General features: G+C 37.3%; 1 protein-coding gene across 2 annotated transcripts in view; it reads right to left on the bottom strand.

The window, feature by feature from the left end:
• The window catches only part of sema4ba (sema domain, immunoglobulin domain (Ig), transmembrane domain (TM) and short cytoplasmic domain, (semaphorin) 4Ba), a 72,738-nt gene that overhangs the window by 28,533 nt on the left and 26,346 nt on the right, over positions 1-17,859 (bottom strand). For both annotated transcript variants that reach the window (XM_073853578.1, XM_073853577.1), the window contains exon 2: positions 6,167-6,568. In XM_073853578.1, the coding sequence (XP_073709679.1) occupies positions 6,167-6,293 (127 nt within the window). In that variant the 5' untranslated portion in view covers positions 6,294-6,568. The remainder of the gene's footprint in view (positions 1-6,166; positions 6,569-17,859) is intronic.

Here is a 17,859-nt window from a genome sequence, read left to right as displayed (position 1 = left end):
CCAACAGGTCTGACGGGTTAGATTTATTTCCAAGACTCTGCATTTTACGATGTGGCTCTAATATACTTCAGCTTTGCCAGGATCAATTTAATCACGAAGGAAACGCAATAAAAATGACTGGGTTCTGTTTTGAAGCTCATGAATATATTAGTGCATGGACAGTAGTCTGTGATATTTCCTCCTGATGTAACTGAGAATGCATTTGTCTAGTTAGCATAGCACAGGGTTAAACGTAAACAAGTTGGTGGGATCCCAGAGTCCCAATTACATTTTATGTTTTTTTTAACTAGTAAGTTGCTTTAAATGATAGCATATTAGCTTCATAAGTTAGTTCAATTTTTTTATAATTTGAAGGATTAGTCAATTTTCTTGAAAAAAATCCAGATAATTTACTCACCACCATGTCATCCAAAATGTTGATGTCTTTTTTTGTTTAGTCGAGAAGAAATTATGTTTTTGAGGAAAACATTCCAGGATTTTTCTCATTTTAATGGACCCCAACAATTAACAGTTTTAATGCAGTTTAAAATTGCCATTTCAAAGGACTCTAAACGATCTCAAACGAGGCATAAGGGTCTTATCTAGCGAAAGAATTGTCATTTTTGGCAGGAAAAATACAAAAATATGCACTTTTTAAACTACAACTTCTTGTCTTCCTCCGGTCCTGTGACGCTCCAGCGCGACCTCACGTAATACGTCATCAGGTCAAGAGGTGTTTACAAGTGTGGAGAAAGAGGACCGTTCCGATGTTGTTGTATGTCGAATAATACTAATTAATGTCTTTGTGTCAGTTTATTGTTTAAAATCATCTGCAAATGTGCGTTTCATACATGTAACATGACCTTTCGACGTCATTATGCAATTACGTGAGGTCGCGCTGGTGCGTCACAGGACCGGAGAAAGATGAGAAGTTCTGGTTTAAAAGTGCAGATTCTTTCTTCCTCTTGCCAAAAATGACAATCGTTTCACTAGATAAGACCATAATGCCTCATTTGGGATTGTTTAGAGTCCTTTGAAACTGCAATTTTAAACTGCATTAAAACTGTTAAGTATTGGGGTCAATTAAAGTCCATTAAAATGAGAAAAATCCTGGAATGTTCCCCTCAAAAAACACAAATTCTTCTCGACTGAACAAAGAAAGACATCAACATTTTGGATGACATGGTGGTGTGCAAATTATCTGGATTTTTTAAAGAAAATGGACTAATCCTTTAACTTCTCACTAAGAAAGTTGAAATTAATTGTAATCGAAAAATGTAAGTGCAACAAGGAATTTTAACAATGTAGTCTTAACCAGGCTTATTAGGTCGCGCTTAATTCAGACACGTTTTGCAGGCTCAAAAACTGCGGGATGAAGAATCGAAGATGAATTTGGTGAAAAAAAATATTTGTGGATTACAGAAGTGTTATCTTAAAGATGATAAAAGTGACGTGATTTTCAAGTATGATAGCCCATACTCGAAATATGACCTCTGCATTTAACCCATCCCAGTGAGTAGTGAACACACACTGCAAGTCATGAACAGACACACACACCTGGACCAGTGGGCAGCTATCACACCAGCACCCGGCGAGCAACTGGGGGGGAAACGTGCATTGCTCAAGGACACCTCAGTCGGCAACCTTATGGGTTACAAGCCAGACTCTCTAAACATTAGGCCACCGCTGCCCCACAAATGATGATTCTATAGAGATGTTAAAACCATCTTCAAGAAATTGGGTCTATAGATTACCCTCTAAAATACAGAAATAAGAAACTAGACAGTCATCCTAACACATTCGTAACTTGGGTGGCACAACACTTTGATAAGTTCAAAACTTAGTGTAATAGCTTTAATTTGTGACTTTTGTTGCAGAGTTATAATAAAACAACACTTCTAAACAAGACACATTCCTCCCTCTCATGTTTCAAGAAGATACATGTGGCTGATCATTATGATATAGAGTTATAGAGTTTTCCACATGCATTATGCTTTGGAAGCCTTCCATGGGCAACACGTACCGCAGATCTCTGCCGCAGCAGGCCTTGTTGATTGTTAAGCATGTCTGATCAGCTCCAGCCAAAACCCTTTAAAGAATCCACCACGGCACAGCCTTGATCTCCATAACATGTGCACGCTATATATTACACTGTGGACCGTGCAGCACATGATGCAAGTGCATTTCACAATGCTGTCATTTAATTTTAGCTTGCAGATATAAATCAAGAAGAACAGTATAGGTTAGGTATGAAATGTTTGTAACCTTCATTCATATAAATAGCAGTCAGCGAGCAACCATGAGAATCTTCCTGTGCCTTTATTTCGTAAAAGCATATTCCAGGTTTACAAGGAAGGAAAACTGGCTGGATAAGCACAAAGCTGTAGTATAAACCGCTTATAGGTGTCGGTTTAAATAGCTTTATAATACGATTTAAGGATTGTGACATAGTGTGTGCTATAGAGAGGAACAAAAGAAGAGAGGCTGCGCAGATGTAGACTTTCTTTCCTTGACTCTTGATCCTTCCTGATAGGCACATAATGAAAACCAGACCAGTGTACACAACATAACACACACACACACACACACACACACACAAATCCCCATTCATTATTCATGCCAGATTAACTTCTTTATTAGCATGGATGGAAGATGGAAACCAGGAAAGGGAGGTGCACCCAGCAGAATGTTTGTGCCAATGGGAAGGTGGGACAACTCCGGCCACTACTCTTTCGTAAAATGTGTGTTGCTTTTACTTATAACAGCAGGCTAAAATCAGGTCTGATTCACTAACTGAGCACACACAAGTATTTGTACTTGGGAAAATAACTGATCATAGAGGACCACACTTATATTTTTTTCTAAAATCACAGAAAAATCTACAGATCTAGTTTTTATATGGTTTTATCTATGTTCACTAGTTATTCTTAGCCGCCTTACTCTACTTCTTATGTTGTCCACCGATTTTCCTATGTTCTCTCCTGCTTTTTTAATGTAAAGCTGCTTTTAAACAATTAAACAATGGTGAAAAGCTCTATATAAATTTAAAAAATGAAAATTGATATGTGCTAGAATGTAAAATTAGAATATACAAAGTATATACAAATTTTAACTGCAGTATTTTCTGGACTATAAGTCGCTCCGGAGTATAAGTTGCATCATTCAAAAATGCGTCATTAAGACAAAATAACATATATAAGTCGCAGTGGACTATACGTCGCATTTATTTAGAAAATTATTTCACAAAATCTAAGCCGAAGAACAGACATTTAATCTGGAAAGGCAAGTTATTCAACTAAACAATAGCAGACAGAACAGCAGGTTGAATAGATGTCTGTACGTTAAAGTAATATTATCAGTTATTTAAACGATACACAATAGCATACAGAACATACTGTACCTGGAAGTCTGAATAGTCTAAATTAACCGAACAAGCCAATGAGCATCGAGTTCGCAGGCTCGTCATTCCACATCACTGAATTCATTGAATTACATAAATACAGGAGCAGCATATTGCGGAGTCTCGCAGCTATAGATGGTAATGTTGTCTTTTGGTTCAAAATTAATTCATACTAACTTACAAGGCCCACCTGACTATAAGACGCAGCACTGACCAAAATTATGAAAAAAACATGACATAGTCCAGAAAATACGGTAGAATTTTTGCAGAATTGGGCATGCCTCACTGAAAAAAAAGATGAATTCAGTTTACTCAATTTTTTTAAGGTAAGTGGTCGCAATCAATTTGTTTAAGCTACATTTAAACAAAAATAATTAGAAAAACAAAAAAACCTTTTGTTTAAATGTAGCTTAACTTAATTGATTACAACCACTTACCTTAAAAAAATTTAGTAAATTGAATGAATATTTTTTTCAGTGCTAAAAAGAGTCATCTACCCACATAATTTGGAGTAAATTGATAAAAATTGTCAAATTTTAGCGAAAACGATGTTCTCCACAACTACTATTAATATATATTTTAAATTTTGTTGATGCCGTTTTGGACCTGCCGGCGGGTCTGCAGAGTTTAAGATCAGGAAATACAGGAAAACAATTTGGTGAGAACTTTTTTACAGACATAAGTAAACAATTATATGCAATTACTAAAGAGACCCAATGTGTGGCAGTTTCCTGAACTGAACTGAATTAGGGCTGTGAAGAGTGAGCAATTGTCAGTCATTTACTAAAAGAAAATTTTATATAGAAGCTGTTGTCCGTTTTGAAAATGAGCCACGTGTGTGCAAAGCACTGAACACTTGTTGGTTCAGGTTTACCTGTATGACATTTGACATTAATGTGTGTGAAGATTCAGACACACCGGAACACGGTCAGACAGAAAGAAAGAAATCTCTTGGTCGAGTATAAAAGATTTCTTAAGAAAAACCCGTGACACACACGCACACAGATGCATTATTTCTTACAATGCAACACAATCCTGAGGATCACACAAGAACAAATAGCAAAGGACTAACAGGACAAAGTACTTGATGTGATTAAAAAGAACTGAGAGGAAAACAAATGAAATGAGTAGATGATATTTTTGCCACATTTTAAAGAATAAAGGTGCTTCACAATGCTATAGACGAACCATTAATGGCTGAATGGTTACATAATGGACCTTTAACATACCTTTCAGTTTCAAAAACAGGTCTTTGTAGTGAAATAATTAGTTCTTCCCTTTGACTGAATGGTCAATGAACCTTTCAAACGCCTTTATTTTTAAGAATGCGTGTAGTTGTGAAATGCTATACAGGACCCTTTTAATGTAGGCAGACAGGTAAGCGAGATTGCCTTCATGCAGGTAGACCCTCAGATGAGACAGTAGGCAGGTTTAGGCAGGTATGCTTTAACCCCCATTATTTCCCGAGCCAATATTAGGTGAGGAATAAATGTAGAAAGGTATCGCAGGTGGGTGTACAGTAAACATGTTGACATGAACCTAGTGTCTTTGTCCAACATGATGAACTACAGGGCAAGCGTAGCAAACCCACAATTATTCCCCTTTTCTCTTCTATCAGTCAGAAGGATTTGTGGACAAACACATCGTCTCACACGTCTATGCTTCTGACTGCGTAACATTGTACTTAATAAAAGAGCACATACCTGAATATTTTACACAATGAGAGACCGCCGCATGCATGTCGCATGTCACTGCATGCGTAAAGCCATGTTTTGCTCTTAATGCTCTCTGTTACAAAAGACATATTTGCCTTGGTGATGAAAACTATTAACTATTAAATACACTGTGGTGTGTGCAGTGTTTACAGACACATTTGTTTTATATTGTACGTCTTCCCTCAATTCACCCCAGCCTGCAAAAACTTGAATAGACCCACCCTAATCGTGCGGCCATTGATGGGAAAGGATGTGGGCAGTCTGAAACATGACAGATGTTATGTTAAAGATCCAGCGATTGAATTATTATGAATAAAGGGGGAAGTACTAGAGACTGATTTCTATCAAACCTGAAATAGATGCTTTTTGTTGCTCTTTGGTGATTGACAGGTGCAGGTATGTGTATATATTACATCACAGCATTGCAGGAGTTATGTAAACACAGGAACCAATCAGCTTGTGATATCTGTTTTCTATTCATCAACACTTTAGCAACTGTTACTACCCGTAAGAGACATCAGGGTCCCAACAGCCAGTACCCCCTTTTTGGATTGTTTTGCACCCTGACCTGAAAGGTCGGCTCCTCACTGGCTTATTTATAGTTCCCTTTCAGCCCGATCTCTTACGCACTTTTAAGTAAACGGATGATCTACACACGCGGGTCAACGAAGGAGGAGTCAGGCACGCGGCTGTCCACCAGTTATGAGTTACTCTATCAGAGACTGGAATGTGAGCGGGACAGCTGATGCAGAGACAACGAACACGGTTGAGCAACATCTCTCAACCCAGATTATATGGCCGAAAGGATGATAATGTTTTTAGGGGGTAGAATAACAATACTTTACATGGTGTATTTAAGTGCAAACTTAATTCGCTAACCACCCTCAGTGCAGCTGAAGCAGGCAATTAATGTATTCAAATAGTGTCTAAATAACATTATGCCGCATTTAGATTTAATTTTTCAATGCTAGTGAGGCTTACTATATACGGCAACATTTACAAAACAAGGTAAAAGCCATTTTATCAAGGTAACAGTAATCATTATGTGCATGAATCTACTGTATGTGCTTACTGTAAGAGAAACTGAGGCGTGGCGTGACATCATCTTCGGTTGCTTCACCCCATCTAACCAAGACGAGAATAAAGAGGAACATGGAGAGCGTTGGGACACAGAATCGAATCATGCTCAGTGTCCACATTGTGTTCCTCGGGTCTCAATGTGTTCTCTCTCAGGATCTTCTGGAATTCATGAAGCTCTTTTTCTTTCCTTGTTTATTTTTCTCCGGCTCTTCCAGCAGGGATCTGATTCCCTGAGCAGGAGAGGTATGCGCTGATGTGACGACCAGTGATCTTTCCCTAAGCACGGCCTCACAGTGGTGGACTTTCACCAAAAAACAGGTCCTCAAGGACAGTGGAACGGCTCAAGACAGTCTCCATGTGCTTGTGTAGAATATCAAGCAGGTTCCTCACCAATCTGTAATGAAGAAGACAAAATTATTTAAGATTTCGCAAGATTAAATAAGATGAGACCTAAAGGGACCTTCCACTTTTTTTGAAAATATGCTCATTTTCCAGCTCCCCTAGAGTTAAACATTTGATTCTAATCCATTCAGCTGATCTCTGGGTCTGGCGCTAGCACTTTTAGCATAGCTTAGCACAATCCATTGAATCTGATTAGACCCTTAGCATCGCGCTAAAAAATAACAAAGAGTTTCAATATTCAATATTTAAAACTTGACTCTGCTGTAGTTACATCGTGTACGAAGATCGACAGAAAATTTAAAGTTGTGATTTTCTATGCAGATATGGTTGGGACTTTACTCTCATTCTGGCGTAATAATCAAGGACTTTGCTGATGTAACATGGCTGCAGCAGGAGTAGTGATATTATGCAGCACCCAAAAATAGTCCCCGTTGTTACTTTCAAGGGCAGGGGACTATTTTCGGGCAGTGCGTAATATCACTACGCCTGCTGCAGCCATGTAACAGTCAAGTTTTAAATAGGAAAAATATCAAAACTCTTTGGTTATTTTTTAGCACAATGCTAATGGTCTAATCAGATTCAATGGGCTAAGCTATGCTAAAAGTGGTAGCGCCGGACCCGGAGATCAGCTGAATGGATTTCAGAACGGTAAGAATCGGGTGTTTAACTCTAGGGGAGCTGGAAAATTAGCATATTTTCAAAAAAAGTGGAACGTCCCTTTAATACTGGTATTTATTAATTCAGTTTCGAACTATATGGATTGTCTTATCTCAAAATGCAATGCGATCCAATGCCAACCCAGTGCCGCCAATTAAGGAGAGACTTGCGATTAAAATGTGGATTTAATTAAACTCAAGCATATACAGATCTTTGTTTCAGGCATTTATCTGTTTCTAAATGAAGCAGACTTCCTCTTCTTGTTAAACAAAAACCAATAACAGGTCTGGGCTGAGACTCATTAGGTCGCACTTAATAGCATTAGGAGAAATGGGAGTTGTATGGTAAACTTTGTGTGGGGTATTATTGCTGAAAATAATCAGAAAAGTTAGTACCGAGAATCTCCGCATGAGCAAAAATATGTAGCCCTAAGGAATGCAAATTTGCTAAATATTTTCTCTCTGCTCTGCAAAGCACTATGTCCGTGTGTAATCTTAACGCTAATCATTAAAATCAGAGAGTTTGCTTGTGTGTTTATGGGGTGTAAATATGTTAAGGATGGTCAATGAAATAAATGAGATTTTCCTGGAATTGCTGATTTAGCTTGGGAGACCATAAAAAAAACTTTTTAAAGGAATAGTTGTCCCCACTCTTCCATAACTATCCACTGCCACTGTATATGATCTACACAGCATCATTCATTACATAAAGCACTGTACCGAGAACAGCTATTCCAGGTAACGTCACACACGTTATAATTTCCGACCTCCTGCTAAGATCTACCCATTCGTTCCCATTTAGATAAGCAGCATAAAGAAATACAATACACGGAGTTGGCGTGCAAGGGAAATGAAATGGATTGTAAGTAATATGAATAGCTTTGCTCTTGATATGTGATCTACAGCTATGGCGCAGAACCCAACCCTGTCATCATATATACCAGTGCAATAACACTTAAGTGGTTTCATCAATTACTCTGACTGTACAGGCCAGCCTTTAAAGCACAGCCACAAAGCTAATCCAATCGCAACCATTCGGATTTAAGATTTAATATCAATGATAAGTGCAAATGCTTTATGTTTATGAACTGTCAACACTAAAGAGCTAACAAATGGGGTGCGGTATGAGTTTGTTTTTGGAGGATGAAGAAATCGCGGTTTCACTGGAGATCAGCATGTAACATGTGTTTAAAACATATACATGCCACAAGTATGCTACTTGGAAAAAAACTGAAATTAGTTTAGATGGGTGTAACTGCCAACTTTGATGTTACCCACAATCCTTTACTATGAGGTTATTACCTTAATTACATTTTAGCAGCACATCTACTTGTACTATATCGTGTTAGTCTCTATACTGCACCAGCTGACCATACCAGATACCAAGTAATGCAATATACAACACAAAAATCTCATTTGTGTTTATGATTTAGAAAGGCTTCAAAGTTGCTTAGAATTAAATCAACATTGTAATTTGGCACCAAGCTCTAAGAGAGATTCTGCAGGCCAATTTAATGTACAACTGCCAAAACAGCAAGAATGCTTTGCTCTAATATAAACAACATGAGAGAATACAGCACTCCGGTAGACAGTCGCCTCTAAATAAAGAGAAGATAAAAACGAGGATACTTTTCCATCTGGGAGACGGCAGACATAAGACTCTCCGGAGGAAATATTCACATATTGACATAATAAAAAAATGATGTATTTAATAAATGAAATATTAGGTATTGTACATTATTTGTTAAATTACTTTTTGCTGTTTTACGATTAGTTTTCTGCAAAACCGCTGAATTATTAATGATTATTATGGACTTTAGCTCAAAAGGTATAGAAAGATGTATTGATTACCTGTTGTTTAGTTAATGACAAATTTATGTGAGAGTTAATACACACACGTAAGAAAGTGTGACGCAGAATAGCAACATATGGCACATGTAGTACACTATTAAACAAAGTTTCATCAGATAATGCTCATCTGAATGGAAAGGACAGCAATTGAAACCCCACATTGTAAATATGAAGCCTTGAAGGATATTCTGTCATGATCATGATAATATTTTTTACATTTACATACTGCATATGCATTTGGTAGAAGATTTTATCCAAAGCAAGTGCAGCATGAAGTTTAACCAAGTTAATTATGCAAGTAAATTTAAGCTACTTTTTTAAAGGTCACGTTCTTCCTGATACCATTTTTAAACCCTAGTTAGTGTGTAATGTTGCTATAATAGCATAAATAATACCTGTAAAATGATAAAGCTCAAAAGTTCACTGCCAGGCGATATATTTTCTTCAATAGAATTCCTCCTTAAAAGCCTACAACGAACGGCCGGTTTGGACTACAGCCCTCTGTTTCCTGCTTTAATGACGTGAGTAAAACAGTTTGTTGACTAAACTCCACCCACATGAATACGTCAGTCACCAGCTTTGGCTCAAACGGCGCTCTGCTAAGCTAAGCTGCTATCGAATCACAGCACACTAAACAAACTACAACCACAACTCGATACGTATTTCTGAAGGAGGGACTTCACATAACAAGGAAGACATCAGCCTGTTTTGAGGACAGTGAAAACAGCGCTATACAGATAAGTCAATTGTGTGAAAATACCACTTTTTTTTACACGTGAAACATGAACACATGTTATATTGCCCACTATTAACACAATCAAAGCTTCAAAATCACAGACAGAACGGGAGCTTTAAAGTTTTGACTTGTGATAAGTTTACATACCTTAGAAAAACAAGTTGAAATTGTATAAAGTAACATAAAAAATGTGTGTTAATATAATATTTTACAGTGCATTTTTGATCTGTACACTGTAAAAAGTTGAATCAACTTAAAAAATGACTTCAATTGGTAACGCCTTAAATATTTAAACATTTCAACTACCATTTACATTATTCAAAGTGAGAAAATGTAGGTAAAAAAACCTAAAAAATATATCTTTTTTCAGCTGTTCCAACTTTAACTTTTTACAGTGTATTCCATTGCATAGTACCCCACGGTTTGGGTTGAGTCAGCTTAATTTTGGGAGCTTTTCCACTGCCGTTTTTGCAACTTAAATGAGGCTCAGTGGAGCACATCAACTGACGGCATGGGCGTTTGTACAAAAACTTATAAACGCGATGTGCAAACATTAAATTGTGGTGGTCAATTTTGATTTTGTGGCAGGCTGAGAAATAAATGAATGTATTGGAACGTATAGCATTTTTGTGGGGTACTATGCAATGGAAAAGCGACTTTAGTGTGTTAGATCTCAGAATCGAACTCACAACCTTTGCGTAGCAAACACAAAACTCTACCAATTGAGCTACAGAAACCCAGCTAGTCATTTGTGATTTACGGTTTTCTACATAAAATCATCCTACATAATGTAAAGAACATTCTGTGAAAATACAACCTTGATATCTTTAATATTGACAAGGTCATGTCAAAGATTGAAATCAATGACTAAAATCAAGTCCTCACTATTAGACTAATATATTAATAATCACCACTACCATTACAAAATAAACTTTGTAAACCTCAAATACACTTGTGTTGTCCACGATTCTTCATCCTCCTGAAATCTCAGGCCAGACAGGAGTTATGTTTACAAGGTCAAGCACCTCCTGCCACTGCCCATATGCTTGGGATGAAATGAGTCCTGTATTGGTCAAGGCCATGCGTTCAGCCAAACTGGTATGGGTGGCTCGGTTATCAAGCACCATTAAGTACCTGGTGTTGGGAATGCTGGAGTGGCATCCCAGCTGACCAGTGACAGTGTGATCCCATTAATTTCAAGTTTTGACAGGACAGCTGAGCCACATTAGGAGCTGCAGGAGGACAATGAAGGTCCCTCTGTCAGCACAGATTATACACACACACACACACACACATTTCCCTACACTATACGGTCAGATTATTTCAGGAGCAATGAATCATCTCAATACAAGTTCTCAATGGCTTTCAACTGTGATGAACGACCAAACTCTGTGTACAATCCCCAAAATCCTAACACAAATGACCCCAGTAAGCAAGCAAGATGTTTAAACATTAATCATTTTGCTGTAACTACTGACAAAACACTGTGTCTTTTATTTTTCTTATGTGCCTAATTATTTTAGACTGAATTGACTTGTTTGTTGATTTAAGGATTCAGTTTACAAGACTTACAAGATTTACAAATGATACTGATGTGAAATGTTTTGTATTATGAAAATAAACAAAGTTTAGAGATTTGGAGACTTCCATGTTGGTGGATTTGGAAACAGTTCTGTCTAAAACTTAATCGTTGCATATTCATATTTGACCGTGTCTATGAAATCCTGGCTAAAGTTTATCCTAGTCCCAGACTTTAGTGAATGTTTGAGCTGCCTTCACTTACATATCTTAACATACACTCACCTAACAGATTATTGGGAACACCATACTAATACTGTGTTTGACCCCCTTTCGCCTTCAGAACTGCCTTAATTCTACGTGGCATTGATTCAACGAGGTGCTGAAAGCATTCTTTAGAAATGTTGGCCCATATTTATAGGAAAGCATCTTTCAGTTGATGGAGATTTGTGGGATGCAAATCCAGGGCACAAAGCTCCCGTTCCACCACATCCCAAAGATGCTCTATTGGGTTGAGATCTGGTGACTGTGGGGGCCATTTTAGTACAGTTAACTCATTGTGATGTTCAAGAAACCAATTTGAAATGATTCGAGCTTTGTGACATGGTGCATTATCCTGCTAGAAATATCCATCAGAGGATGGGTACGTGGTGGTCATAAAGGGATGGACATTGTCAGAAACAATGCTCAGGTAGGCAGTGGCATTTAAGGGGCCTAAAGTGTGCCAAGAAAACATCCCCCACACCATTACACCACCAGCCTGCACAGTGGTAACAAGACATGATGGATCCATGTTCTTATTCTGTTTACGCCAAATTCTGACTCTACCTTCTGAATGTCTCAACAGAAATCGAGACTCATCCGACCAGGCAACATTTTTCCAGTCTTCACTGTCCAATTTTGTTGAACTAGTGCAAATTGTAGCCTCTTTTTCCTATTTGGTGGGGTCTTCTGCTGTTGTAGCCCATCCGCCTCAAGGTTGTGCATGTTGTGGCTTCACAAATGCTTTGCTGCATACCTCGGTTTTAATTTCATTCAAAGTTGCTCTTCTATCAGCTTGAATTAGTTGGCCCATTTTCCTCTGACCTCTAGCATCAACAAGGCATTTTCGCCCACAGGACTGACGCATATTGGATGTTTTCCCTTTTCACATCATTCTTTGTAAACCCTAGAAATGGTTGTGCGTGAAAATCCCAGTAATTGAGCAGATTGTGAAATACTCTGTCTGGCACCAACAACCATGCCATGCTCAAAATTGCTTAAAATCACCTTTCTTTCCCATTCTGACATTCAGTTTGGAGTTCAGGAGATTGTCTTGACCAGGAACACACTCCTGAATGCATTGAAGCAACTGCTATGTGATTGGTTGATTAGATAATTTCAATAATAAGAAATTAAACAGATGTTCCTAATAATCCTATAGGTAAGTGTATATCAGTGCCATTGTTTTGTCTCAAAATGCACATCAGTAATGTTTTTTATGTAAAGTATGTTTATAAGGCCTAGTCCTAAATTAATCTAATTATGGATTAATCTACACTGAAAAAAATATTTTTGCACTTAAATGTTTAAGTTTAATCAGGATTTATAAGTCATTTTGACTAGTGATAAGTTGCTGTTACTTAAAAAAATAAAGTTGACATAACTAAAGCAAATTCAACTTGATTTAATACTGTAAGTTACAGCAACTTCATCACTAGTCAAGATAGTTGAAATGACTTGTAAATCCTGATTAAACTTAAAACTGTAAGTGCAAAAAGTTTTTTACAAGATAAGGAGCATCACCATATTTACATATCCTGCTATTAATCTGAGATGATGTTAATAATGCACAAATTGTGAAAATGTCCACGTGGACCAGGATGTTTTGCAAAAGTTAAATCACTGTGAGTCACTTTTAAACAACATTCTGCCATGAAATTTTTGTTTGTGTCATAAAAGTATTTTTACAAAAACAACAGCCCGGATTATCAGGTTTGTCAAATGAAATAGGATAATCTTAAAACTGGGTAGACCGGTTTTAGCAAGATGCTCTTATAGTAAATACAGGCTTATTTGTGACACCTGTGATTTAATGGATGGGATAAGGTTGTGTGATGAATAACAGTGTTGTTTTTGAGTGCACAAGCAGATGTACAGTATGACTTTGACGTGCATGTCATGAGTCAGTGGGAGTTTAAATAATAACCAGCATATGTGTGTGACAGAACTGTGATTCATTGCTCTTAAAGTGCTTGTGTTGAAACGGTCAAGTTTTGCAAACACAACAATCAGATGAACAGCCATGAATCAGATTCCAGTCAATACCAGCATGATGTGATTCAGCAGCACAGGTATTGCAACATCCTCACCATCACAGGAAGTGATGCTGACACCATATGTATTGTGTCACCAGAGTACGCATCAGTGTTTGTTGGAAAAACTTTGACTGCCTTTGCTCTACTTAAAAAGTGAATCATAAAGTACAGAATACAGTGAAGTTTTCTCTTATCCTCGACTCTGTTCTGAACCCCAGACCCAGCTTAGAGTAATTAATGGTCCAATCCTCCCTGGATGATCTGACCAGTCCTAATTACATCCATATGCTCCGTCAAAGATCTTTAATAGCCTAATTAAAATCTTATTAAATAGCCAAAGCAAAATGGAAAAATGTCAGGCTCAGTTGGAGTTTAAAATTGTTTTATAAAAAGAGATTTGACAAATGATCAGGCTAATTTCATAGGGAAGACTTTTGAGATGAAAAGCATTACATTTTAGTTTAATTCAACGGGTGAGCTGACTAGATAAATGTAGATAAATGTAAAATATGACCGGAATATCATCATTACTATCCCTCTCAATTGAAATGCGTCTAACAGGGACAGAGTCAGATTTGCAAATATTGCGAAGAGATATTCACTCCTGCATAGAAATTTCCATAACAGATGTGGGGTCTGTGGAATGTGGTATGGCTCAAAAGAGTCGAAGAAAAGACCTACTAATGCCATCATCTCTGTCAGGCGAAATCATATTCAATTTTCACTAGGTTTTTGTCCCTCTGGTTATAGTAACATGATGCCTGATTCTAGATTAACTTTCTAAAAGTTAATAACCACTGGACAGATTAAATATTCATTCTTAAAAGCCAAAGTGTAATTCGAGTAACCTCAACTTCATTGCACTTGCAATAATGAAAAAGTCACAGCATTGACTCATCTTTTGACTTTACTTGGAGTAAAACAAAACTAAGCTGTTTTAAGAAAATGAAAGTACTGTTGGGGTTTCAAAAAAATGAACTTTGGTCATTTATTACAAAGTAATTCAATTCTCAGAAAAGGAGGGATATATAAAACAGCTCCCAGATGGGAAAGCTAGAATCACAAATGAGCACAGTTAGAGCTTTGTCATATAAAATGGTATATTTAATATAGTTTCAACTTAGTGTAAAATAACTGAATGATCATACTAAACTTCTTACATAAAATGATAGTGACCTATAAAGAAAGACAGTGTGGGGCAAGTTGGCACTGAATGCATCTCAACAGGCCTCTCTTCATACGTTTCCCAATTCTTCTTTTTCACTATAGTCTACAATTCACATTCAGACATTTTGTGTGTTATTATACATCAAGTTAAGACTGCACTAAATATATACACTCACCTAAAGGATTATTAGGTACACCTCTTCAATTTCTCATTAATGCAATGGTGTAATGGTGTGGGGGATGTTTTCTTGGCAAACTTTCGGCCCCTTAGTGTCAATTGGGCATCATTTAAATGCCACGGCCTACCTGAGCATTGTTTCTGACCATGTCCATCTCTTTATGACCACCATGTACCCATCCTCTGATGTCACAAAACTCGAAACATTTCAAATTGGTTTCTTGAACATGACAATGAGTTCACTGTACTAAAATGGCCCCCACAGTCACCAGATCTCAACCCAATAGAGCATCTTTTAGATGTGGTGGAATGGGAGCTTCGTGCCCTGGATGTGCATCCCACAAATCTCCATCAACTGCAAGATGCTATCCTATCAATATGGGCCAACATTTCTAAAGAATGCTTTCAGCACCTTGTTGAATCAATGCCACGTAGAATTAAAGCAGTTTTGAAGGTGAAAGGGGGTCAATCACAGTATTAGTATGGTGTTTCTAATAATCCTTTAGGTGAGTGTAGTTTGATATTAAAGGGATAGTTCACCCAAAAATTAAAATTCTGGCATCATTTACTAATGTTGTTACAAACCTGTATATTTTTGTTGTGATAAACTGAAAAAAAAAGATATTTTGAGGAATGTTTGTAATTAAACCAATTAGAGGCCCAAATGTCTTTCATAGTAGGAAAAAATAATACTATGGAAGTCAATGGGGCCTCTGATTGGTTTAGTTACAAACATTCCTCAAAATATCCTCCTTTCTGTTTCTCGTTACTACAAATCGTCAAATTGCATTGTATTTACTCAGAACCCTGCATTTTTACAACTAATCTCAGTATTTTAATATACACTGGGGTCCACTTTTAGACCCTAGTGTATATTAAAAATCCTAAAAGGTCCAAAGGGGACAGCTGCCTGTTTGTTGATCATCATTTGCAAGTACTGTTGTAAACGGATCATCCTCGGGGGAAATAACCTTGATGATTTTTTGGAAGTGGTCTTCATCCTTACGGGGCTTTATTTCTCACTCTCATGTGGTATTTATGCCTCATCTTCAGTGTATCTATTCAGCACTGGTCCTATGAGATATTATCCATGGTGTCAAAAGAGTTTCCTTGAAAGTTTCCTTAAAAGTAAGTGGGACAAGCTTAAGTCAAGACCTGGGTCACATGTTTCCTTTGATGCCAGAGTAGATGTAATCTAATCTGCTGATGCCTTAAGCTACAAGTAATGGTACATACAAGGCCTCCTGGGAGCCGGTTGTTTTATACATGAAAGGGAAAAAAGGACGCAATATAGATTTTCCTTGCAAGGCGTATTATGTAATTTTTGAAAAATCTCATAATTTAGATATTATGAACAATGACTGTTTATTCTCTCAGCTGGCATAAGTGATACTCTGTAATTACTCAAGTAAATAATGCATGCCGGCGTTTGCTTTGATATCGACAGTGTGCAGGATTAAATTGTGTTTGTTTACAAATGTGCAGCTGCAATATGTCTGTGCAGAGGGAATCTAGAAGACCTCAGTGATGATATCTACTCAGAAGATGCAAGCTGCCATCTGCTAACAGGACAATTGAAGGTCCAAAGTGATTCTGGTGAAACAAACTCTATAGACTTTGCTTACGCCAGATGGGCCCTTTATCTCTCTGTCTTGATACACTGTTAGACTTAACCGTAATTTATACAGTTACTTACCACAAAATGCCCAGTAAATTACCATCATTTTCTTTTCCAGTTCATTACTGTAATCTGCATTGCATTATGGATATTAACATTTAATTTACAGTGATTTACTGTATGTTTTCAATTTGCGGTAGACTGCTGTAAAACAACAGCAGTAGTGCTACTGTAGTTGAATAAAATAGTGTTATAAAAGCATATAAAATGGAAAAATAAAATATATCTATGAAATGAAATACATTTTATTTGTTATGCTTTTAGCAATAAAGCAAATTTCAAAATGTGAAATGTTTTTCAGCAGTGTAAATAATTTTCGAGAATAGTAGATAGAAACAAGAAAGGGATTATGGATAAATGCTTGACCGTCACATTTGAATTTTACCTCAAGACTTTAAAACACTAGTGACGGCAAGATTTTGCTCCTCGGAGTGTCAGGAGAGTGACAGAAGAGGCTACTTTGGGGAGTATAGCGAGTAACTTTTATCAAGTGACTCTGTGGTAGTGTTACGGATTTACGACACCGGGTTCGATTACCCTTCAAGGCAATATATATTTTAATACTAGGTTACAGTACGGGTATTATACTGTAAAATGGAACTGCGGTAAGGGCATCATACTGTAAAAAACATGTACTGTAATGGGGCAGTTACAGTAACTTACCGCATATATACAATAAAAAGTCTAACAGTGTATTTCAGAGTTTTAAACAGTATCTAAGTCTCTCTTTTAAAGGTGGGGTGCATGATCTCTAAAAGCCAATATTGACATTTGAAATCACCTAAACAAACACACCCCTACCCCAATAGAATCTGGCCCTTCTTTGGATAGACCCACCCCTTACTGCTGATTGGCTACAAGTGTGTTTTGGTACTCGGCCCAAAGCGTTTTTCAAAAATCATGCACCCCGCCTTTAATCTCTAAATCACAAAGAATGGCTGTTTCTGAAGTCGAACACCTGTCCCTGCAGTGAATCTCAGCACAAATTCACTTACAATGCATTTGAACAATTACAGTGTCAGTACAGTATTTTAAAAGCAGAAGTGAAACGCTCAGAGGGCTCATACTTCAAGCTCAGACTGAACCTCGTGGTTCGACCAAAGCAGTTTATTTTCTTTTCGCCTAACATCAACAGTAGTCAAAGTGCACTCAGCAATTACAGAGAGATTTACTAATGAAGCTCTGACAGTCGGGGCATGGAG

The sequence above is a fragment of the Misgurnus anguillicaudatus genome, chromosome 15 (genome assembly GCF_027580225.2).
Source record: "Misgurnus anguillicaudatus chromosome 15, ASM2758022v2, whole genome shotgun sequence".
Classification (NCBI taxonomy): Eukaryota; Metazoa; Chordata; class Actinopteri; order Cypriniformes; family Cobitidae; genus Misgurnus; species Misgurnus anguillicaudatus.
This window is presented reverse-complemented; position numbering and strand designations above follow the sequence as displayed.